This window comes from Patiria miniata, unplaced genomic scaffold (assembly GCF_015706575.1).
Source record: "Patiria miniata isolate m_02_andy unplaced genomic scaffold, ASM1570657v1 HiC_scaffold_18, whole genome shotgun sequence".
NCBI classification, from domain to species: domain Eukaryota; kingdom Metazoa; phylum Echinodermata; class Asteroidea; order Valvatida; family Asterinidae; genus Patiria; species Patiria miniata.
The window spans coordinates 8816562-8841906 of record NW_024037056.1 but is presented as its reverse complement, the minus strand read 5'-3'; the positions used below and the strand labels follow the sequence as shown (position 1 = coordinate 8841906).

The window sequence follows — 25345 nt, the reverse complement described above, 5'->3', positions numbered from 1 at the left end:
ACGTCATCGTGAGCTCACCTCAATATTCATTTATAACATATCCTAATCTACATGTAGGTACGTACCAACTTTAAACCCAATCAGACATGTTGTCCTGTAGATAAAGGCCTTCAAAATATGTACATGTACTTTTAATGTGACATCACATGGCACGTGATGAGGTCACCGTACGTTACATCACTTAAAGTTTCATCTATAACACATACCAAGTTCAACCCAATCAGACTGGTAGTTCTGTAGATACTGTCCTCCCGAAATATACAGTTTTTAATATGACGTCACGTGATGACTTCGTGAAGATGTCACATAAATTTTCATCTATAACACATTCCGGTTAAGGTACATACCAAGTTTCAACCCAATTAGACCTGGAGTTCTGTAGATATTGGCCTTCAACATAACGGAACATAGCACTCAAATACGCAGCAACAGGACTGTTTTCAAACGTTAAATTGAAAGCACATCGAGAACACAATGACAAATATTTCTCACAATCTTTCAATTGGTAACAGACTTATTTTTGTTTGTCATCTGACAATGTAGTCATGTAGGCCTACAGTGCGATCGTGTGCAGCGCGTTTAGTATTATTTGTGTGAGTGCTATGCGCTATGTTCCGATATGAATATGCGCTGTCAATATGACGTTACATGTCATGTGATAACGTCAACGTGACGTCACTCCAATTTTCATCTTTAACACATCCCTGTCTAGGTATATACCAACTTTCAACCCAATCGAACCTGTATTTCTGTAGACATAGATCTTCAAAATATGCACTTTTCAATAAGACGTCACATGTCATGTGATGACGTCATTGTGACGTCAATGCAATTTTCATGTATAACACATCCTGGTCTAGGTACATACCTACTTCCAACCCAATAGGACCTGTAGTTCTGTAGATATGGGCCTTCAAAATATGCACTTATATTGTGACGTCACGTGACACCCGATGACGTCATGATGATGTCATTGTTCGGCGCCCATTTCTGGATGGTGGTCTAAGTGAATGCCAGGTTTATAAAGGCAATCAGATTAATTTCAGTGCCCAAAGTGCCAGGAACAAAAAACATGTACAAATGCAATTGGCAAAAATGACTGAAAAAGAATCAAAAAAAATCTTAAGAAAACAATGCATGCGTGATATACATCCACGAGTCACCATAAATGACGCAGGTAACGCTTGCAACACGGGTGCGTTGTCCAACGCAAATTGAATGCGAGTGCGTCAAAACATATCCTCGTCATTTTAGGGGGTCTGATGATACCGGACCACGCACGCATTTAATTTGTTACTGTGCACGTACATACACATGGTATCCACTATCAATACCCCAAAAGTGATGATTCAATTCGAGGATTAATTTGCTGGATTCAATTCAAGCATTAAAGAGATAAACTAGGGTAAATCGAAGCCAATTATTGCAATGAAGCTGATGGCTCCACCAAGGACTAGTTCTATACCAGCTAGCAGCTGTAACAGGAGGCTAGACCCCTCTTGAAAAGCTAGTCATTCTTGGTGACATAATTGCCTTACCAAGATGCTCAAGGAGTGGATTTCAAACCATACATTTTCATTGTGCTGTATTTGTTGGCAACATTGTGGGGAAAACTAGCTCCTACCCCAAAAACAAACAACACAACAGACAAAAACTGTGTCTCCGGCACTAGCAAGAAGCATGGCCCTGATGTACTGCTGACAGATCGAGTAGCATTACCTCAGCCTGCAGTCTGTTCTTTTTCTCTTGGTACTGGATGACTGCCATGAAGACCTGAAATATGAGAACACGTATTGTGTTTATTGCTTCTCTATGAAATACTTTCTTAATGAAATATCTTTAGGAATTACCCTCAAAAGTTGTCAAGCATGTTTACTGGATGACACATGAAAAAAACTGTGCAAAACTGGTCAACAGCCTTGGAATTGACCTATCACCTTTTGTGAGCTAGCCACGCCCCTTAGACAACTCTATGGAATTTTTTCTACACTAAGTTTTGTTTGTCTTGGATTTTGTGCGCTCCGCGTCCATTTGTATATCATGTAATTGGCCAATATTTTACAAGCTGCGTTGATGCCATTCTAACGCAATTGTACTAGGACAGGTCAATTAACCTTTAAGCCCATTTCAGTGAATAACAAAATATTATTTACAATCAATGCATGACATTCTTACAAACGAGTAATGCATCACACATGCAAAACTGATACTGACATTGCACACTGTTTACAGTATAATTATTAAGGGAATAAATGTGTGTTTGGGAGGTATTATAACACTCTGTTTAAGACCGGTTTGAGTCTGGATGGGCAATATTTACCCGAGGCGAAGCGTTAAAAGGCACCGCATTTCATACGAGTCCAAATTTCATGTGACACTGGAAAAGCGTTTAAGACCAGCTAGCCATGTCTTTATCATCCGTTTAAGACCAGCCATGTGACGGGCTCTAGACCAATATGAATGCGTAAACTGTCTTAGTTATTTATGAATGGATTTTAAACATCGAAATGTGAATTTCGTGCTCTCCGTGATTCGCTGAGTTACAGAATTTATGTTACCTCTGGGGTGAACACTTCAAATACAAGGTTCTTGTCCACACCTTGCAGATGAGATCTCCTTTGCAAGCTCTACATACTGCAAGGATGACAAAACATACAAATAATGAGACTCATGTATTACAGAACTTACTTCCTATTACACACTACTACATGTACATGGGTTTTGTTGAATTGCATTGTGTGAAAAAATGGGTTAAGATCCCTTATCTAACATCGTGATTTCAGTGTAAATCTTCATTATTCCCATTGGAAGTATTATGACTGACTGTTAGCTGGTTGTAGCTGATGCAGCTGTATGTTGCTACCTCATCCTTTACTGTGTGACTGTTACTAATGTTGTCTTTATAACCTACCAAATCTGGTGGGAAGAGCAAACTTGGGCTGTGTCTGGATAGCATCAGTTGGTGCTGGTTGATGCCTGCATGATCCTGAAGACACATTCGCCATGACTTATGCTGTCCACGTCTCAACTGCTCTATAACAGTCTAGAAAATGAATGAATCAGTTACCCTGTAATTCCAAATAAAAACTCCAAAATCATAGGCAACTACTGCATTTCTTGAAAGAACAATTATGCCACCAAAGACCTGTGAGCTCAGCTGTGACACCTTTGCACCCTTAACTGAACTTGGGACATGACCAGACTAATACCTGTACAAAAAAATCCCATCTGTCTGTGGGCCTGACCATCTTACCATCTACTAAATTCACAATGTTGTGGTATTTTAAGTGCTTCCCAAAAGCTGTGATTAATACCTGAAAATACTTAACATTTGCTACAGCTCTTATACACGCCTGACTTTACTTTGGAGCAGAACAACCAGCTATGGATGATGCCCATCTATAGTTGGGATGGGACAAGCTGCAATATGGACATGGCCCATCTGTAGTTGGGCCACTCCGATATTTGAATTTAGCCGTCCCATCTACAGTTTACTTTACTGTACACCTATAAATCATTTCCTACAGCTCTTATACACGCCTGACTTTACTTTGGACCAGAGAAACCATCTATGGATGATGCCCATCTATAGTTGGGATGGCAAAAGCTGCAATATGGAAAAGTCCCATCTGTAGTTGGGCCACTTCAATTTTAGAATTTAGCCGTCCCAACTACAGTTTACTTTACTGTACACCTATAAATCATTTCCTTCAGCTCTTATACACGTCTGACTTTACTTTGGACCAGAGAAACCAGCTATGGATGATGCCCATCTATAGTTGGAATGGGACAAGCTGCAATATGGACAAGGCCCATCTGTAGTTGGGCCACTCCGATATTTGAATTTAGCCGTCCCAACTACATGTATAGTTTACCTTACTGTACACCTATAAATCTGCTGTTGAACTTGAATCGTTGGACGATTTCCGACGGTACTGGGTTGTGGTGTTGAGTCATACATTTTACCAGTTCGTCATAGGATTTGTCTCCAGGTTTAGCGGGGGCCACGAGATTGCGAAGCAACTTGTAGGCGTTGGGCCCAATCACAGTGAGAAGCACGGCTTGTTTCTTTGCTGCAGTCGTGACATCGTTAGCGACAAAATAATGTCCCAATCTTTCGACGTACTGCAACCATTCCTCCTTTCCTTCGCGAAATTCCTTGATTTTACCAATCAAGGCAGCCATGGTAATCAACTATCCTCGTCGCCAATTTGTAATGAACTGTGATAACCTGGTTTATTCTCGATTTCTTGGCTCGGCACTGGAGAGCACTATTTATTCAACACTGCAGTACACACTACACAACTACAGCAATGCACGTACATGTACAGAGAGAAAATGTATACACCGCGTGTGTGAATGTAACAGAGTTCTGTATGCGGGTCAGGGGTCATGACAGTACACAATAACAGTTAGTAGAGTAGCCAAACATGTCGATTGGCGGAATATTACACTACCATTCTATCAATTCCTAGGTAATCTTCTTTTTTAGTATGCTTAAATTTGAGGAAGAAAAATCGGGGGATAACTTAACACACAAAAATTCCAGGCGGCTTTTTAAAAATTCGAGAAAGGGTTAGGAAAATTTTCCAGAAAACTCACCTATTAAGGGAACAAGGCACACTCGCATCCTTCAACAGAGACAGAGAAAAATTCAGCTTCTTTCTTACTGGGTCGTCTTGCTGACGTCTCTTGCGTTTTGACGGAAGCCGGTGACTTGATGGTCGTTGCTGGCTGACTGTGTGTCCTGTGTTGTTCACCTTTGGTGCAAACTGACGGTGGTTGCTGGCTGACGTCTCTGCTTTGACGGAAGCTGGCTGACGTCTCTGGTGCTTTTGACATCTCTGGTGCTTTGACGTCTCTGGTGCTTTGACGTCTCTGGTGCTCTGGCGCTTTAGCCGAGCACAAGCTGGGTGACTGGATCGGTGTTGCCTCCTCCGTGGTGGTTGCTGGCAGATGTCTCTGCTTTGACGGAGCTGGCCAACGCCTCTGGCTTTGACGGAAGCCGGGCACAAGCTGGGTGACTGGATCGGTGTTGCCTCCTCCGTGGTGGTTGCTGGCAGACTCTGCTTTGACGGAAGCTGGCCGACGCCTCTGGCTTTGACGGAAGCCGGGCACAAGCTGGGTGACTGGATGGGTGTTGCCTCCTCCGTGGTGGTTGCTGGCAGACGTCTCTGCTTTGACGGAAGCTGGCCGACGCCTCTGGCTTTGACGGAAGCCGGGCACAAGCTGGGTGACTGGATGGTGGTCGCTGGCTGGCTGCCTCTCTTCTTGTGTTGGGTACCTTTGCTACAAGCTGATGGTGGTTGCTGGCTGACGTCTCTGCTTTGACGGAAGCTGGCTTGCGTTAGCCGGGCAATAGCTGGGTGACTTGATGGTGGTTGCTGGCTGACGTCTCTGGTGCTTTGAAGTCTCTGGTGCTTTGACGTCTCTGGTGCTTTGACGTCTCTGGTGCTCTGGCGTCTCTGGTGCTTTAGCGACAGCCGGGCACAAGCTGGTCGTTGCTGGGTGACGTTTCTGGCTTTGACGGAAGCCGGGCACAAGCTGGGTGACTGGATGGGTGTTGCCTCCTCCGTGGTGGTTGCTGGCAGACGTCTCTGCTTTGACGGAAGCTGGCCGACGCCTCTGGCTTTGACGGAAGCCGGGCACAAGCTGGGTGACTGGATGGTGGTCGCTGGCTGGCTGCCTCTCTTCTTGTGTTGGGTACCTTTGCTACAAGCTGATGGTGGTTGCTGGCTGACGTCTCTGCTTTGACGGAAGTTGGCTTGCGTTAGCCGGGCAATAGCTGGGTGACTTGATGGTGGTTGCTGGCTGACGTCTCTGGTGCTTTGAAGTCTCTGGTGCTTTGACGTCTCTGGTGCTTTGACGTCTCTGGTGCTCTGGCGTCTCTGGTGCTTTAGCGATAACCGGGCACAAGCTGGGCGTCTTGATGGTCGTTGCTGGCTGACTGTGTCTCTTTTGTTGGGCACCTTTTTTGTTAAATACCATAAAATACATGATAATGATGCCAATGTCGACAAGTCGTATTTGTTCAAGTCAAGTCGCAAGTCATTTTTGTTCAAGTCAAGTCAAGTCACAAGTCATTTTTGTCCAAGTAAAGTCAAGTCGCAAGTCACAAAAATTGGCGACTCGAGTCGGACTCCAGTCTGAGTCAACGACTCGAGTCAACAACACTGGAACTTGGCATCTCTGCATCACGCATCTTATCACAATTTTTGGTGAGCGTAGAGTTCCGTCCAATCAACTATTGGGATTGTACCTTACCTTGTTTAATATTTATATTTGTTTCCTCCTCGCCATTTGACTCTCCCGGTTCCTCCTCACTTTCCTCCTCTCCCGGCTTCTCTTCTCCCACCTCCTCAAAAAGTTCCTCTTCTCCATCCTCTCCTCCCGAATCTTCTTTTCCTTCGTCCGCTCCTTCTTCGTGACAGGATCTGTACTTCTAGCGCTGTGATGTCAGTTTGAAAGAAACCCAGATAGGGGATGTTCGACCCATCGGCAGACAATATACATGTATACCGGTAGCTGGAAATGCTCTGGAACGCTCGTGTCCAGAAGACAAGACACTCTACACTGATCGAAGAAAACTTCCACCTTTAAGGAATCTGCTACAGCCCTTCTAAAGAAGGCTTCCGCAGGGGGTGCTGAGCCGCAACTGTGCCCTCTGACTGCCAGGCTCCTTGCAGCCGAGGGTTCCCGTTTTCCGTTCGGCTGATCCAGGCTGGGTTGGCATTCCTCCAGGTTGATGGGCTGGGTGTGGGGCGTTCTAGGGGGTGTTGCACAGCATCACTTGTGATGGAGGCGCCCATCTGGGGCCAGGGTAGCTGGACATTGCAGGATTACAGGGGGTTGTGCATAGTGCTTTGGGCTGACTTCAAAGGATGGTGGCCTAGGAGCTGGCAGAAAATGACTGTGTTTGTGTGGCATTATGGCATAGCGGTCAAAAGCATGCTTGATGGCCGTCACAAACTCATCAGCTAGTACCGACCAACTGGTTGCCTCCTCTCTGCCCACAAAGATGGATATTTTGCTCTCTGGAGCGAGTTCAACGGACCCCCGGGCTGCTGTCACTGTTGTCTGCTTCTTAGTCTCCCCATGCTGTGCAGGAATTATTGCCTGAAAAGTTCCTTCCTCCCCCCCCCCCCCATCCGTCTAGGGGCAGCTGGAACAGTTCAAAAAATTGGATCGGACATCATGGCAAATTTCCTGATGATATCCCGCGGACAACACCCGTGTCGAATATGTCCGTATAGGTGCCCAATCCTGAACGTTGGTGTGCAGGCAGAAGGGCACAAATCAGATGACCATCACATCCATACTTTCGCGAGAGTTACAAACGCGCAAGCAAATTTACATTTCGACAGCAACACAATTGAGTAGAAGCTAGCCTTCAAAGAAATGAGACGTCACAACGGTAACCTACACTCCTACAGCTAGCTACAATGTACTGAACCTTTGGAGAAAAAAAACAATTTGCACAGATAAGCATCTTCCAAAATGAAATTTTCCCTTTCATGATTCTTGAAGTCTATACGATTGAAACAAAACAATTTTCCCAATCATGTTAGGTACACTGTCAAGATCTTTCCTGATTTAGTGCACAACATACGTATATTTTAAACTCTTTCCATAATACCCCTGTATCCGTTTGGTGATTAATTTATTATTGTTTTTCAATGTCATATTTTTTATTCATCAACACCAAGTTGAATTAACTGATTAATAATTAATGATGTCCTTGTTTAAGTCTGACATGCATCCCTGCAGCTTTTGCCTGCTTTGTTGCTGCCTAAAAATTGGTTTCATTCCTATGTACTAAATCATTTTGGTTTGTTTACGGCCAATTAACACCAGTGACTTTACAAAGGGTAGGCCCGTGATGAATTGAAGTGTGTTTGCTGCAACAGCTAAACAAAATGTCTCGTTTTGTTTGCGCGCCGCCCGGTACGCATCCCTTGCTTTTTGCCGCCATGGCTTGGCATCCTCATAGCTGTTTTAGCAGGATTTGAGCCTACGCTTGTATTTTTTTCATGTTCACCTTCTTGTAGAATTGCTTCATGTGCCTTCTCCTTTGGTCGTGTGTCATTTGCAACCATGTATTGCGGGGAACCTCAAATCTTCTGAAGCGGTTGGCAAGTTTCAGATCGCCGATATCGAAAATGGCACGTTCGATCTCTGTTTCTTGATCTTTGCCTTTGTCTTCGAGTTTCTTGATCAGTGTAGATAGTGGCAAAGTTGTCCAACTTGTGATGGTCTTCAGCACATGGTTCATACTCTCTGCATTGTTGTTTGACCAGCCTACAATGTATACCTCCATCAGTGTGTTTTGGGCAGAATACATGGTTGGTACTAGTGAAATTCACCTTTATCTTTGGAAGCACAATGGACTCAAAGTATGTAGAAAACTGCTTCAGTCTTCGGATCATCTTTCTAACGATAGACAGTTGAGTGTTGAATACAGCGGGAGATTTGGCACTTACTAATCCTTCCTTTCCAAATATGACTTTCGTTACTTTTTTTCTTCTTCTTGTCACTCAGCCCTTCCTTTCTGGTTAGTCTTTCACTGCAGTTCTTTTTCAAGTGCTCGGTGCAGAAAAGACGATTTGAGTTTGGCCATGCGTCTTCGACTGCACGCCACAGACCTTTCTCATCGTCGCTTCCGATGAAGGGTGTCGATGTTCCTTGTACTCTTGCTCGGATATGATCAAAGAAGTGGTTATACTCCATGCGTGTAGACTGCCCATGAAGGTACATTGGTCCCAGAAATATTGGTGGATCTCCCGTTTTTCTTCTCACCACGGCAACGTTTTTGTAAGTCAGTATGATGATGTGTAGTGGGCCCAAGTTGAAGGTTTTGTACACCCCCAGAATGCTGCTCTCTTCAGCACAGTTGGAACTGAAGCAGCAGCATTCCATGCAGTCTATCTGGGTATCTGTGTATAATATAATTGAAGGGATTTTCCCTGGCCCGCGGATTATATATCTCACAAACTGTGAATCCTGGATGTCATTCTCAATGTTGAGAATGCTATCTGCAAAATTACGGCTCCCAATTTCTCCTTGCCTTTTCTTCTCTCTGTACCAGATCTTCTCTACCTGTTTTCTGTTTCGAGGTGCGAACCTTGCTGAGACAGCACGTCTTTTGGCCTCTCCGTACACGTGTTATTCTGGCATCTGCATAAGTGTAACTTCAGGGAAGTGGTAACTAAATTAAACCAGATAGCTCAACCGCAGAAAAGAAGAACACGATGGCCAAAGGTCAGAGCTTTGGTTTCCATTTAGTCTTTATTCCACGCGGTGAAATGACTGTGGTTCCGGGGTGTCTAACTATGTAAGGGTGGATTACATCGAAGTTCGAATTAGAATTTCACAAGTCAAAATGTTCTAGAAAGATGCATATTCAGAATAACTCTTTCTAAAGTGAACCAGGCTGTGGCCTGTCTGGATACAGAATGAGCACTTATTTTAGCTGCCAAGTGCACACACACCAAAACCCAGACGTTACCTCATCCACTGGGGTCAGAAGTTGAGCTCGGGAACAATGGTCCTATTGGTGAGTACAGCACCTCAAGTGCATAATGAGGCAGAACCAACGAGCAAGTATCGAAAACTGTGGGCTGGTGATAAAGTTACTACATTAAAGGGGCTCTACAGAAAATTGGTAGGGCGGGTAAAGCACCGTCCGAGACACGTGTGATGGCTTTCCAAATGTCACGTCTTCCTTAATCTTATCAAGTACTTCTGGCTCAGTGCGAAAGTATTTGCTACCAGAAACAGGGTCTGCATTTCCATGGCAGAGCTGAATGGTTGGCGGTTGATCTACGTACTCCACCAATGCCCTTTCTTGCCGTTGTTGTCCTGTAATTATGGTTGTAATTCGGCGTTGGTAATCTCTTTTAATGGACGAGGTGGCGTAGTACCTTGAGATTTTTACCACATCTTCACTGCGAGGCTGGGGTTGTATGGGGCAAAAGCACCTTACACCATCAACTGTCTTGTAAATCTTGTATATATCCATCTTGTAGGAACACCAACCGCTTCACGGGTGATATCTGGTAGGTTGACGTTGGGCAAGTGCCTCTATTCCATTGCCCACAGTCATCTGGATATCGCGAATGTAATGTCTGTGAATGTAATGTCTATAGAAGATGGTTGATCGCTTCTTCGTAATTGAGGAAACCATGGACCAGTGGAATAGACTTGGATTTCCCTGAAAAGATAATGGAAATGACAGACTTAAGTAATGTGAATATGACATATTTTCCCTTAACTTGTTGAACTTAACCTACCGGTAGTGCCTTTTTGCGATTGCACCAATTTCATTTCTTGGTAGTCTTTCTGTTACATTTTTTGTACATTATATAATTACTCTGACATTGTCAAACAGACTGCCTTAACAATTGAAGAACAAATGTGTCCTTGTGGTGGTTCAGAAAAAAAAAACTTGCATTGAACTGCCCCTCAGACCTCTCAAAAGTATTCATGCTAAACAGATTCATAGTGTTTTCTGTGTATTTTTTGTTTCAGCTACGCTGTCATGCTTAAAATGCAGCTTTCCATTTTTAGTTTCCATCTAATCGGTCTTTGTACTGAAACATGATAGTTTTGTGTATATTCTATTTCAAATGTAACTTTTGCTAAACGTTAAAGTGAGATAATTTTTGGGGGGTATATGTAGCTGTAATCAAGGATCGAAGATTGGTAGTATCTCTCTCTCGCTCTCAATCAATTTGTCTGTTATTCTCTTTGTGAAATTATTACATGACAGCCAGACGTATACAATAATCATCCTAACTAGTAACCTTGTATTACAGTGCCCTACCTCTCAAAATCATAATACATAAATAAGACTTGTAAGTATTTGCTGAAATAAACATCAACACAACAGCTTTACGAAGTGGCATTTCATTAACGAAAAGGTGCACTTTAGCTTTTGACGAAAGGATGAACCATGAACTTTTAACACTTAAAGGCATATGTATTCAACCAAAGTATGTTTAATTGTGATAAAAAAAACCGTTACGTTTGGTTATTTTGTGTGCCTTTTCATGTTGTTTACCAGCAACCCCTATGTTAGGATGGGTGTTAACAGCATCCCATCCATAATATCTTTAATACACTTTCTATTCCATTTATTTCAATTATGTTCTCACCAACTCTTTGCCTTTTTGGATATTGTGAACCATCATCATCATCATCAAAATCATCAGAAGTTCCTTCACCATCTTCCTCCTCGTTGTCTGACATGTCTCTATGGTCGCTGTCTGACCTGCCTCCCCACGGGTCATCTGCCATGTCTTCCTGCTCGTTGTATGACCTGCCTCTCCGCGGGTCATCTGAGTGGTCTCCATGGTCGTTTTCTGACCTGCCTCCCGACAGGTCATCTGACAGGTCTCCATGCTCGTTGTCTGACCTGCCTTCTCACTGGTCATCTGAGTGGTCTCCATGGTCGTTTTCTGACCTGCCTCCCGACAGGTCATCTGACAGGTCTCCATGCTCGTTGTCTGACCTGCCTTCCCACTGGTCATCTGAGTGGTCTCCATGGTCGTTTTCTGACCTGCCTCCCGACAGGTCATCTGACAGGTCTCCATGCTCGTTGTCTGACCTGCCTTCCCACTGGTCATCTGAGAGGTCTCCATGGTCGTTTTCTGACCTGCCTTCCCACTGGTCATCTGAGTGGTCTCCATGCTCGTTGTCTGACCTGCCTTCCCACTGGTCATCTGAGAGGTCTCCATGGTCGTTTTCTGACCTGCCTTCCCACTGGTCATCTGAGTGGTCTCCATGCTCGTTGTCTGACCTGCCTTCCCACTGGTCATCTGACAGGTCTCCATGCTCGTTGTCTGACCTGCCTTCCCACTGGTCATCTGAGAGGTCTCCATGGTCGTTTTCTGACCTGCCTTCCCACTGGTCATCTGAGTGGTCTCCATGCTCGTTGTCTGACCTGCCTTCCCACTGGTCATCTGAGTGGTCTCCATGGTCGTTTTCTGACCTGCCTCCCGACAGGTCATCTGACAGGTCTCCATGCTCGTTGTCTGACCTGCCTTCCCACTGGTCATCTGAGAGGTCTCCATGGTCGTTTTCTGACCTGCCTTCCCACTGGTCATCTGAGTGGTCTCCATGCTCGTTGTCTGACCTGCCTTCCCACTGGTCATCTGAGAGGTCTCCATGGTCGTTTTCTGACCTGCCTTCCCACTGGTCATCTGAGTGGTCTCCATGCTCGTTGTCTGACCTGCCTTCCCACTGGTCATCTGAGAGGTCTCCATGGTCGTTTTCTGACCTGCCTTCCCACTGGTCATCTGAGAGGTCTCCATGCTCGTTGTCTGACCTGCCTCCCGACAGGTCATCTGACAGGTCTCCATGCTCGTTGTCTGACCTGCCTTCCCACTGGTCATCTGAGTGGTCTCCATGGTCGTTTTCTGACCTGCCTTCCCACTGGTCATCTGAGAGGTCTCCATGCTCGTTGTCTGACCTGCCTCCCGACAGGTCATCTGACAGGTCTCCATGCTCGTTGTCTGACCTGCCTTCCCACTGGTCATCTGAGTGGTCTCCATGGTCGTTTTCTGACCTGCCTCCCGACAGGTCATCTGACAGGTCTCCATGCTCGTTGTCTGACCTGCCTTCTCACTGGTCATCTGAGAGGTCTCCATGGTCGTTGCCTGACCTGCCTCCCGACAGGTCATCTGACAGGTCTCCATGCTCGTTGTCTGACCTGCCTTCTCACTGGTCATCTGAGTGGTCTCCATGGTCGTTTTCTGACCTGCCTCCCCACAGGTCATCTGACAGGTCTCCATAGTCATTGTCTGACCTGCCTCCGCACGGGTCATCTTCCATGCCTTCCTGCTCGTTGCCTGACCTGCCTTCCAAAGGGTCATCTGACAGGTTTTCAGGGTCATGGTTTGCCCGCTGCCGCGAGGGGGCACTGTAACCAAAATCCGCTGGAGCATGGACACCGTCTTACCAACTCTACATCTGGAAGCTGCTAATATTAATTCTTAGGTCTTATCCATTTTGCCTGCAAGTTATTTTCTGTTTTGGAGTCAACTTATATGCTTAATCTTGCAAGCAGTACTTGATGATACTTAATGGAAATTCTTGAAAGTACCTTTTTTTTCTGTTCAAACTTGAACAGTCATTGTCCTGTAAGTTCCCTTATCACTAACCTGTTCTGCAGCAAACATCTATACATGTGTTGCAATCATGGCTGAGAAGCTTCACAAGCTCCCTGCATAAAGCACTAGGGTTTTGATCACGGTTGACAACCTCCCCTGATTCGTCGGTGTACAGATCATCCATCGTCACCGTCAACATGTTGTCTGCATCAGCAACATTAATGTGGTTTTTGTTGACGGATTTTCTCCCGTCAACAAAGCCCACAACTATGCCAGCAACCACCTCTACGAGGATGAGTCCATGTTCTTTTCAAATAGGATAAAAGAGAATGCCTTAATGAATATTTTTAACAAACGGCATTTCCAGGATTATATATTTTTCATTATTTGCCAATATTGAGTTTTGGTATAGGGGCAGAGTAGACTATAACAATCCCTTGTTAGAGCGCTGGCCCACAAAATGTAACTTTATCTGTCCCTAATTTGTGATTGTAAAAGTCATCTCCTTTGTGGCTTAATTGACCCTATGTTCTCAATCTGCCATCGACAGCAAACTAAACAACAATAACTAGACCTAGGATGAACTGTTTATAGCTTTGTTTTGCTCAGCTTATTGTAGTGTGTCGATTTGGGGGTTTTCGGGACACAATCAACTGACAAACACAGGTGATAATATTCGTTGAAAAGTTGGTTTTATTTCTCCAACTCTAGAACACTTCCTTTTACAACAACTCGAAACATGTGACTGACTAGTGGAAATGTCCGAAACTGGACAAAAGCGTCCAGTGAATGGGTTTTATAGTCTCTTTTTCAGGGGCTCCGGTCCGCACCGTTGAAGTGGTATAGCGCCCTCAGTTGACGGGTCGTCTTAGACGCTTCATTATATTCTTCCTTTAGTTACATGCAACAAAATGATCTTGAAGAAAGTGATCTCAAACAAATAGTAATTCTTTGTGATTTAGTTGGAAAAAAATAACTAAAGCTGTGAGCTATGTCTGTGGGTGATTTGGAATGGAATGGCCTACCTTTTTCTAGCTGTTCAATGTAATTAGTACGGAACGAACAAACAACCTAGAAACTATACATGTGGGTCTTTCCATTAATTGGGAAACCTTTTATGACATTTGTGGATTAAGTAAAAGGGGTAAGCACTGCAGAATATTTTGATGATTTGTTTTGACTCATCTTTTATTAGCAAGTTTCTGAGTATTATGCTATTCGGCATGATATTTAAAGGCAAAAGTGTTTTCCGTTTTTAGCATAGTTGGTTAGAATGTGTACAGTTTATTCATATTTCCCCTTAATGAATAGCTGAGAACGTATCAGACCATTCCAAACTTGTATTTTGTAAAATTATATTAAAGTCTCAGTGCTATATTCAAAGAACTCTGCACGTTGATGCTAAATGTTTAACTCTTTACAAAAGAATGTTTGTGAAAATATCATATTTCCGCCAAATGAATAGCTGAGAACTTATCAGACCATTCCAAACTTATATTTTGTAAAATTATATTAAAGTCTTAGTGCTATTATTCAAAGAAATCTGCACGTTGATGCTAAATGTTAAACTCTTTTCGAAATAATGTTTGTGTAAAATTTTCAGATTTCACGAGACAGCACTAAAAGTTCACATGAAATTTCTAAAATACATGTTATCAATGGTCTTTAATTCCTTCAGGAAAACTGTTGAATAAGTATAAAAAATATTGAAGAATCCATGTTACAGGTGTAAAAATGTCATGCTTAAAAATCCAAATGCTCTAAATCTTTCTTTACCTAGGGGGTGTGTAAAATCGTATTAAAATTGGAGGATTCCGAACTGTTAGGGCTATATAGTGTGAAAAGTCACAAACAAAATGACGTTACTGACCCCATATACCTAATTTCCAGTAAAATCTTATGTAATCCAACTTCATAGAAAAAACCCATGTAGATCTAAGCAAGAGTAAATTCAACCACCACCTTTAAGTTTAATCCCTTGTCAGCTGACTTTGGCGTTGCGTTTGCCCAGTTAATTACTTGAAAGGAGGCATGGGACTCGTGACCATCCTACAGGGTGTATCAAAAAAAAGTAGACTCTCCAAAAAGTACCCGCCAAATTTACAATTGAACATTTTCATGAAATGTCTTCGTTTGCATATGTTGGTATGGCCGTCCTGCTTCGGTCCACACCAAAATTAATTGCATAAGTTCATGCATGACTGAACACAGGCCCGTTTTCCGGTGGGCAATAAAATGTCCTTCCTCCAAAAAATTAAAGGGTTAAAATTGGATGAAAAGTCTTAAACTGTAATGCAAAATGTGAATTTTTGTTTTTCTCCGCCGCGATACTCAAATTAACCCTTTGTTTGCACCAGTAAATTGTTATCGCGTTCTTTTGCCCTGTTAATTATTGGAGTGGAGGCATGGGACTTGTGCCCATCATAGAGGAGGATGATTTTCTGTCAGTTCTAATTCTTCCTTGAACATTTACTTCTGGAAATAGTTTTGTATGCTGGTAATAATTGAAGATCTCCGAGTTTGACAAACCACTAATGCTGACCGATGCCCTTGTTCCTGGTGCACTGCCACGTAGCAGTTCTTGTCTCATTCTTTGTCCAGGGAAGACGAAGTGCACTTATCATTGCTAACTGTAAGCTTGTTGCCCAACAGCCCTACCAACTAAATTCAGGAGGTATATTGCCTTACCACACACCCACAAGTGCCGGCGTTAGCGATCAGAATTAGGTCCTGTCGAATCTCGCCTTTCTGCGCGCCTTATATAACCAACCAAGCCGGCCGCTGGCCCTTATGCGCCTGCGCGCACGTGCTGCACGTCACCGAGCAGTGACCCACCCTGCCCAATGGCGAACGCGCAAGGCAGAGCCTAAGCACTGTGCTCGCCTAGCCCACTGCTATGCACTAAATGTATTGTGCGCAAATTTTTGCCACAGCTAGCTCTCCATGCAAAAGCGCCCTGTGTTGCGTTACACAGCCTCCTGACAGGCATAAATGCCCTCTTAGATAAGCCGACATTTACATACTAAACGTGACAGAGTGTCTTATTACATACCTACTTTAAATTTGAAAACCTGAAAGAGAAAACATTAAGAACAATACACAAACACTTTAAACATTTGTTTTACCTTAACAATGGGTTTATAAAATCTTTCATTATTACCTTATCAAAACAATGACTTTTCTAGCACGATCTTTGGCCTGTACGTCTCAAAATTAAATAAAGTTCTATTTGAACTGCTTGGTATAAAATATACTTCAGAAAAATAAAAGTCTTTATCTTCAAGACAAAAATAAAGTTATCTCCTGAGATGTCCTAGGTTTTCCTGGTAATGAATCCATGCCCAGGGAGTGCGTGGCTGCACTGCACGAGTACGTCCCGGTAGAATGTCCATTTGCGAGATTCCCTGGAGATGACGACATTGTCCACGTAGATTATCGTCTCCGTGTGCTCCACAAAGGTGGCCAGTTTCGGTATCTTCGGGCTTTGAAGCTCAAACCGAGTCTTCTCGGCGGGCTGCTTCCTTGATGAAGTTGCTGCCTTGGTCTGGGTATCACCTGCTGGCTCTGGAAGAGCTGGGGCATTGCCTTGCCATTTCGGCTTCTTCTGTGGCATGTGCGTCTTTTCTTGAGGCTCCTCTGGTATCTTTTCCTCGTCGATATCTAGCTCCAGTGGAGGCATTGATGACAGGCTGATGGCGTCATCTTCATAATTCTTCGGCGTCTCATCTTCTTGCGGTCTTTGGTCCTCCTCCACAGTGCGTTGAGGAGATGAAGGGATGGGGGACAGACAGGGTGAAGCCCTCTAAGGGCGAGAAGCCCGTCATCATCGGCCTCCTGACTACCCTTGCCGTTCAACGGCACAACAACCTTCAGAGGCGCTTGGGGATCTGTAGACTTTTGGACTAGACGTACATCCTTCGGGGGTTGTTCGGTGCCCGCCACTGCAGTGGGGAGCCCTCTTTCCGGCTCCTTATCTATTTCTGAAACCTCGGACAGCTTTGCAGGGTGCTCCATCTTGTAGTGTCTGCGCAAGTGGTCTCTGCGCTTCACATGAAACCCGCAGTGGCTGCAGTATAGAAACGTCGCCGGCCCGTGGTTTATTCTCAGGTGCCGGAGCAACCCCTTCAACCTCTGAAATGTGTGACCACACTTGTCGCACTTGTACGTCTTCGTCTGTGTTGGGGGCGCCATTCTAGAGCCAATTCTGAAGGACAAAAAGATGGAAACAGCTGTTATATTGACAGCCGACTCAAATTCCACTTAACGGAATCTTAGGGGCAACCTGTGCACCCTCTTTGGATACCTCCTTGACTCTTTGGATTTTTGTATACTGCTTGCCGCATTCATGCTACCCCATGGTTTCTGTATACTTTCTACACCCCCGTCATGCAACTCCTCGGGAAGAAATTCTCCACCCTTATCACCCAAAGGTTCCAACTCCTCAGGATGCTCTTGTGCGTCTTCAGCGCATGTATTTATCTCTGTGCCCATATCCTGCAAGGGCTCAAGACAACTGGTCTCGTCCTCATCGTTGGAGGTTCAAGAAGACTGTTCCCTGTCATGCGCACCAAATGTTTTCTGCACCTAATATCATCCAAGGGTACCAGGAGATTGTCTTCTACACCGTCTTCATCTGAAGGTTCCAACTCCCCCAGATGGCCTTGTTCGTTCTCAGCGCATGCTCTGATCTCGTTGTCACGAGAGGGAGCCCTACTGGGAGTACTCCATGGATCGATCAGACTACCTTGGTAAGGTTTCAGCTTGTCCACATATATTACACGTGGCTTGGCGCCCTTTGATTTTTGAATGCGAACCACCACATCTGACAGTTTCTTCAGCACCGGATATGGCCCCTCCCACTCCAACTGAAGTTTGGGGCTAATTTCGCAGGGTTGAATATCCACACGAATTCATTCTCCCGGATGCAAGTGTTGGTTGCCCTCCGGTCATAGTTCACTTTTTGGCATCTCACGCTTTTTCCTAAGCATTTTTGCGCCCTCTCGTGAGCTCTTTGAATCTGGTCCCTCAGATTCTGCGCATAGTCCGTCTGTACTGCTTCGTCATCACTTGGTGCAGGATTCTCCACGGTCAAGTCCAATGGCAGAGTCACTTCTCGACCCAGCATCATCATATTCGGGGATTCCCCTAAACTCTCCTGTGGCGTTCATCGGTGCGCACTAGTTGCAAATAGGAGGCACATGTTCCAACCGCGCTGACCTTTGTGCGGGTCAATCATCATGGATACCATGGTAACGAGGGTCTTATTGAACCTCTCTATGAGACCATCTGACTTGGGGTTATACGCTGTAGTACTTGTTTTACTAATGCCGAGCACCCGACTGATCTCTCGGAAAAGATCGGATTCGAAATTGGTCCCTTGGTCCGTATGGACCTCTCTCGGCACTCCGAATCGACACACAAACTCGCTAACAACTTTAGCGGCGACTGTCTCGGCATTCGTATCTGGAAGCGCATATGCCTCCATCCATCTTGTAGTGTACTCTCCTACTACAAGGATCCACTGGTTCCCATCCTCTGTCTTCGGTAGGGGGCCAACCAAATCCATGGCTACCCTGTCCATGGTTCCCCTAACATTATACTGCTGCAAGGGCGTCCTCCCTTTCTTTGGAGTCGGCTTCTTCCTCGCACACTTGTTACACTGGCGCACGCCTGTCCTTACATCGGCACTTATGCCTGACCAGAAGTATCTTTGTTTTACACGGGCAAACGTCTTCTTCAGGCCAAGACTAGGTGGCCACCAAGTTTCCCACCATGCAATTCTTCTATAAACCTGTGTCTGATGATCTAAGGAGCCATAAGCCTCCACCGGAAGGAAGTACCATCTCCAGACTCCCAACGTTGATACAACACACCATCTCTAACTGATATCTGATTTCAGTAAGCCCAATACGTCTTACTGGCCGGGGATAAGCTGGCTATGTCAGCCCAGGGCGGGCACTCTTTTCCCTTGCTCCTAGCGACTAACAACCACTTCATGGACTCATTTGCCATCTCTAAGATCTGAGGTGCTTAGCGACGGTTGCGAGACGGCAACCCTCACTGCTGCCTCATTACTACTACTTGGCATATTCGACTATTCTCATTCAACACCATCGTCATCATTATCTTCATTACCACAATGACTACATTGCTTACTCATCCCTCTTTCCAACAAGGACTTCTGAGTGTTTCGTTTTCCCGTATGTCCCAATTGTCAATTGGTGTGTTGACTATACTCAGGAAGTTGATTTGAGCTACCTTCCACCAAGTGTGGTCACGCTCAATACAGAAATAGTTTGCTGTTTGCATTTCTGGAAGGTATAGGACATGATGACGATTGCTCTCTTGGTGTCTGTATAGTATAGCTGTGTTTGTACTTCAGCAAAGTACGAACCATTAAGCCTTTGCCAGCGGGCCCTCGCTCCCTTGTGCTCTCGTCTTAATCTCCAGCAGCCACCTTCCTGGTACTACATGTATTCTATCTGGGCTTGCACCAAATGCCAACTCTCTGTGCAGAAGCACCTTAAATTAATGCCAATAAAGCAAATAATTAAATTGGTACTCTATTTTTGTATTCCATGAATAATGTAGCTTTGGTCAAGGCGTTCGTCACTGATTCGTCCGTATGCGGTAAACGATCGCCGGCATGTCCTAGCTGTGCAATGCATTAAAGATACAGCGCGAACAGCGATGCGGCCACTATTTTATACAAATCATTTAGATCCAGACGAACGCCTTGGTCCAATCATCCATGTGAGGTTTTTGGGGTGATGCTCATTATGCTAATAGCCTAAGCTGACCTTTAAAGTCGTTTTTTTATTGGTCAATCGTTGCGTGGAAACTTGCATAGCGGTGAAAGTTCATATAGCGAAAACGTGTGACATGTGTACTGTACATAATACATACACATGGCATGCACCAAATATGTGGTTCCTGACACGTCCGCCAAAGGCGAATAGCTGCAAATGATTTGATGACGTTGGGATTTACCAAGGTGTGATTGGGCACTCCACATATTAACCCCGCCTACGCTTATCTGTGAGGTCGTGCGCTGCAAATCTAGAGCAAAATAAAAATAAACATAAGCTTGGACCAAGGCGTTCGTCTGGATCCAAATGATTTGCAGAAAAAGAGTGGCCGCATGAGGTCGCTGTTTACACTGTAGTTTTAAGGCACTGCATAGCAAGGATATGCCGCCAATCATTTACCGCGAACGGACGAATAATGACAAACGCCTTGACCCAGGCTATAAGTACTGAGGGTTGCTGTTGGCAAACTGCAGATCTGGCTTTCTCTACACATGATGATTGTGACATTTAGTGCATGTGCGTATATCAACATTTTGCCAGGCAGTTAAGTTGCCAATCAGGGAGGGAAAAGATGTTCCAGCATGCCCAGTTTCACTTTCCAGTTTCTTTCTCTTTTGACTTTTCTTTAATTTATTGGCTAGTATATGATGGCTTTTGATGGCATTCGGCCTAACCTTCAGGTCTTCCTTTAGTTCCTGTTGTAGGAGCTCGGTATTCTCCAAGGGCTTGGTTGATGTCCGACAGCGAAACCGTGTCGTTATGATCTGGACAAAATCCCATTTGTAAGGGTGTCTGATGAAACCATCAAAAAACACCCAAAAAAATTTCGTGTAATAAAGGCACAGAGACGCAAAAGATGTCATATATGTGCATCGTAGATCAGGAAACATGAATATTTAGTGCGTTTAAAACGCTACAGAGTTTACGCAGACAATGCGATTGACTGACGACGATCGTTAAAATATTCAATATGTGGACTGGGTTAGCCAGGGTAGTCTTACGACGACGTAGAGAGTAAGACTTCCCTGGCTATAGCGAGGATAAGTTTTAAAGACGACATGAATTATCAGACCTCCATAGGTCTATATGCAGTAGTCTTCCCTTTTATCCCCTAGACGCTTTCAGTAACCCTTTTATGAATTTGACACGTAAGCCTGATTGTCGTATCTAAACCTGTATTAAACAGTTCCTGTACCGTGCTCTTCGGCATGTTCTCTTTTTTCTCTCCTAACGAATTTTCAATTTGTTTGCTTTATTTCAGCAGAAAGGCTACTTTTTTTCACATTTCCCATGCCTCTTAGAATATGCATTCCAATCGGGTTGATTTGCCCTCATAACATACAAAAGATACGCCTGATTTATTTTTGTGATGGAATAATTAATGTTGTAAATTCGAAATGACTTAAAGCGCGCGGATCTTTGTTCGATGTCCACTTAAAAGTGAATAACTGTTTTTAATAATGTAGGCACTATTTTTAGTACAAAATAGTATCAATTAAGAAAAAACTATCTATTTTTCAGGGTGAAACTGTAAAATATTACGGGATAACAATTTTAGACAGTCAACTAATCTTTACTTAGTTGTAGATTATGTAGAAAGACTATATTTTCTTTTTGCTTGGGCAGTTTCGTTCGTGTTGTTACAACGAAAGGTTTTAAAAGTAGGCCTAAGTTCTAAAGGCCCGTGGTATTACGGCTGCTGGGCTCATTCTTTGCGCCACAGCGAACGCGCATTTGTGACATCAAGGCAAGTATTGGCGCTGCGAATTCGTAAAGTTGAACATATTTCAACTCGGACGAATTTCGCAGTGAGTGCTTCCTGACGCCAAAGTATGAACCGGGCTTCAAGCAAGGGAGGTTGACTAAAGGTCATTTCATTCTTATTACGCGAAGGCGAATGCGAAGCAAATTGGACGTCAAGAAATATTCGTTGCGAAATTCGCCGGATTTGAAAATGTGTTATTATACTTATGCGAATTCGCAGCGCGAACAATTGTCGCAACGTCAGAAATTCACGTTCACTTTCGTGCCGACTGTGAACCGGCCTTAAGTCATACGGAGAAAAAAATACGGAAACGAACAATCTTCACATATTCTCTTATTTTTTATTTTACTTTCTATCCCCTCGGGTGAGATATACAGGTCTTAGTAAGTTTCCAAAAGTACAATTAGCAATACATTCATATTTTAAATAACAGGTTAAACATTGAGAAAAATCGTATCACAAAATATAGTGCCCTTTACCGAATAGATTTTTAATGAATTAAACAAAGCTAAGAGTAATTCTCCTCTTTTGTAAATGATGCAAATATGATAAAAATGGAGCAAACAATGGGAAAGTTACACTACAACGAATCGCAACAAAGATGCACACGTTTATATAAATACAATATTCCATGAGTACAGTAATGAACATTTTAATGTTGACTGAATTCAGGCATTAGTGGCATACACTGTATGATAATTTGCATTATTACCACAAAAGCGTACTTGGATTAAAGATCGTATTAGTACTTAACACTCTGTGAAACTATTCTGTTTGGCTTGCTGTCATTTGCAAGAAATCAAGAAATGTATATTATATTTGGTGATTTTCAATGATCAGTCAAGTGACTGAATTTTGGAAATAGAGTGCTAAGGGATGGACGAGATCTTGTTTCGTGATCAAAAGTTATTGGTTGTGCATGTTTTTCACTGTTTTCTCGAAAAGTGTCATTTTTATTTGAGCTGAAACTTCCACAGGTTATGTTCTTCCTTCGATGTTGAGAGTTGTGGTTGTAGGAAACAAACACAATGCATGTAAGTCATGATGTTATTATGCCTTTTAAATAGTACACGGTAAAGCGTTCCAGTTCGTAGAGCTAATCCTTTTTCGATTGCAATAGGTCCGATTTTGTCATCTATCAGACTTATTTTCTTCAAGGTTTTCGATGGATTTTGATGGTTATATGACATGCGTGAGGCAGTTGATTTTGATAAAAGTTAAGTTCGGTATACTAGTTCACAACGAAATTCCTTGAATTTTAGAGAACTATGCTCTTTTAACAAGAGCGACAAAATATAAAGTCGATCTTTTCTCATCGAAGCTGTTGGGGTATAGTTTGCTTCTGTAGTTGTGGTTATTTCTTTATTTACATCTTCATTGTATGAATGAATAATTGCAAAAGTATCATTAAGTACTAAAATGGTACACAATTTTGATGTACAGTCTGTCTAAAAAAAAAATGGTATGAAATTTCAAAATAAGTCATTCTTACTTGGCATAATATTAAAGAACAAAGACTGGGCTTTCCAATAGTGTTTGATTGATCTTATTTGCTTTTGTCAATTCAGAGATATAATCAATTTAGTGCGATACACCAAAATCGATTTTGTGCCACTTTTATGCATGGGCAGAGTTGTTTCGAGTACTGTGGCACAAACCGATTTTTGTGTTCCGCAGTAAACTGGAGTGATCTCTGGATTGACAAAAGCAAATGAGATGAAACAAAAAGTATTGGAAAGCCTTGTCTTTTTTCTTTAATGTGATGCTCAAAACGACTTACTTATGTTGAGATTTGATATTGAAAAAATTTTTTTTTCGATTGTACCATTTTTTTAGACAGGCTGTATAGCGATGAACGTGAATTCACAACTGTCGTGGTGCGCTTGGTTTAAATGCACTTTTTAAGAGGAATTTACAAGACAGTTGAAATTTTCAGACATATCGATTAATCTGTTTAATAAAATCAATGGTAAGACAAGACTTTTTAAAGTTGAATGTAAGTTATTATTAGCGTAATGATTTTGGAACGAAAAGATTTGATTTTTTTTTTTTTTTTACCGAAATAGAATTCATTAATGGGGAATAAATATGTGTTTGGTCGGTATTAAATCCTCTTTTTAAGACCGTTGGGAGTCTGGATGGGTGATAATTACCATCGGCTTCGCTTAGGTTAATTATCGGCCATCCAGACTCCCACCGGTCTTAAACAGCGTGTTATAATACCTCCCGAACACACATTAATAAACAGCTTACATCTTCATGTAAGATATACATGTAAACCATTAGCCGATACTGACGGCTCAATAAACCTACACAATTGCCGACAAAATACTGACAAAATCATGCATAATACATTTATATCAAATGAAAAAGGCTTATTTAATGTGCCAAAAGTACTTTGCTACCGACAAAATGTGACATGCTGTTCTTTTGAATAAAAAAAGTGAAGTCTATAATCCCTTTTCAAGACATCGCAAGGAGATATCTCTGGATATTTTGACGTGATTTAGATTAGAAACGACTCCTTACCGCAGCCCTCCCAATTAGTGCATAATGGTAGTTTGAGAAGTGACCACAACTTGTAATTGAGAGAAGAAGAATGCAGGAGTGAGATTTATTTTCGTTCCGATGTGTTGAAGATGGAAATTGAAATGCTGGCTCTATTATTGGAAGGTGATGAAGGTTGATTCTGGTTGGACATGACGAGGTGCACGAGTCCCAATGCTGGATCGTTCCTCAGGCAACATGCCCTCCGTCTTTTGAGGTGTCGTTCTCGGCCGATACCAATGTCCAGTTTGGTCAGACGCGGGGCTGGAGTGGCAAAGTCCGAGGGATGGAAGCTGCATGTGGCGTAGCCAGCACGGCGCGGTAAGCTCTTGGACCACGTCACACGCTTCTTGCTGGCCGCCGCCGCCGGGGCTGAGGTCTCACTACTAGACATTTTGTGGTTGGAATCATCGACGGGGCTTTCTGTCGAGTACTCTACTTGGGAGATAATCAAGTCGTCGACAGTCGAGTTAGGGTTTTCTAAACTGAATAAACAATAGAGTTTCTCTTCTTTGTCCTTTATGTAATTATCTGTAGAGGAAACTGAGATGGCTGGTAGGTTGGCATCTGTTGATGGATTCTTATTCTTATTGGTATCTGGAATCATTTTTGAATCCATCTGCCTTTGTGCCGTGTTGTCTACCGACTGCTGAGAAAATAGGGAGCCAGTCTTGGAGATGGGAGGTAAGAAGTGTGAACCGTTCTCGGACCGTCCGCTGGTAGTCAGTGGTGGTAGTATGATTGATGAACTGGGAATGTACTGTGACAGGGAGTTGACGAGAGTTCTACTAGCTGTGTTGTCCTCGTTCAGCTCTTGGTCGTTCCTAAAGAACCTACGCAACTGAGTCTCATACATGTTGGATGGTCCGTCATGCAAGAATGGAAGTTCGCTCGACGAGCTCGAACCGTGCGGTGGATTCCTGCACGACCTCAAAATCTTCTTGGGGTTGGCCGGCTCCAGCGGAGGGGACCGGGGTGGACGGCGGGCTTGCCGATCGCGTCGCCTGGACGTGTTTTCTTCACCGTCATGCTGGGGGCTCGTTATTACAGAGTCGGTAGCGGAGATAGGATGATTGGCACCCCTCTGTGTCAGTGATCGTGTGGATTGGTCGTGA

The 25345-nt window shown here is 43.6% G+C and overlaps 1 protein-coding gene across 1 annotated transcript; it reads left to right on the top strand.

Annotated features, from left to right (window-relative positions):
- Window positions 1–10143: 10143 nt before the first annotated feature.
- LOC119724513 (topoisomerase I damage affected protein 7-like) lies at window positions 10144–14944 on the top strand. Its single transcript, XM_038195598.1, has one exon. It carries the CDS (start codon window positions 11144–11146, stop codon window positions 12791–12793), a length of 1650 nt encoding a protein of 549 aa, XP_038051526.1. The 5' UTR covers window positions 10144–11143; the 3' UTR covers window positions 12794–14944.
- Window positions 14945–25345: the final 10401 nt, after the last annotated feature.

Coding starts and splice junctions, on each gene's coding strand:
- LOC119724513 (XM_038195598.1), top strand. CDS start 11,144: ATGTTCTCACCAACTCTTTGCCTTTTTGGATATTGTGAACCATCATCA.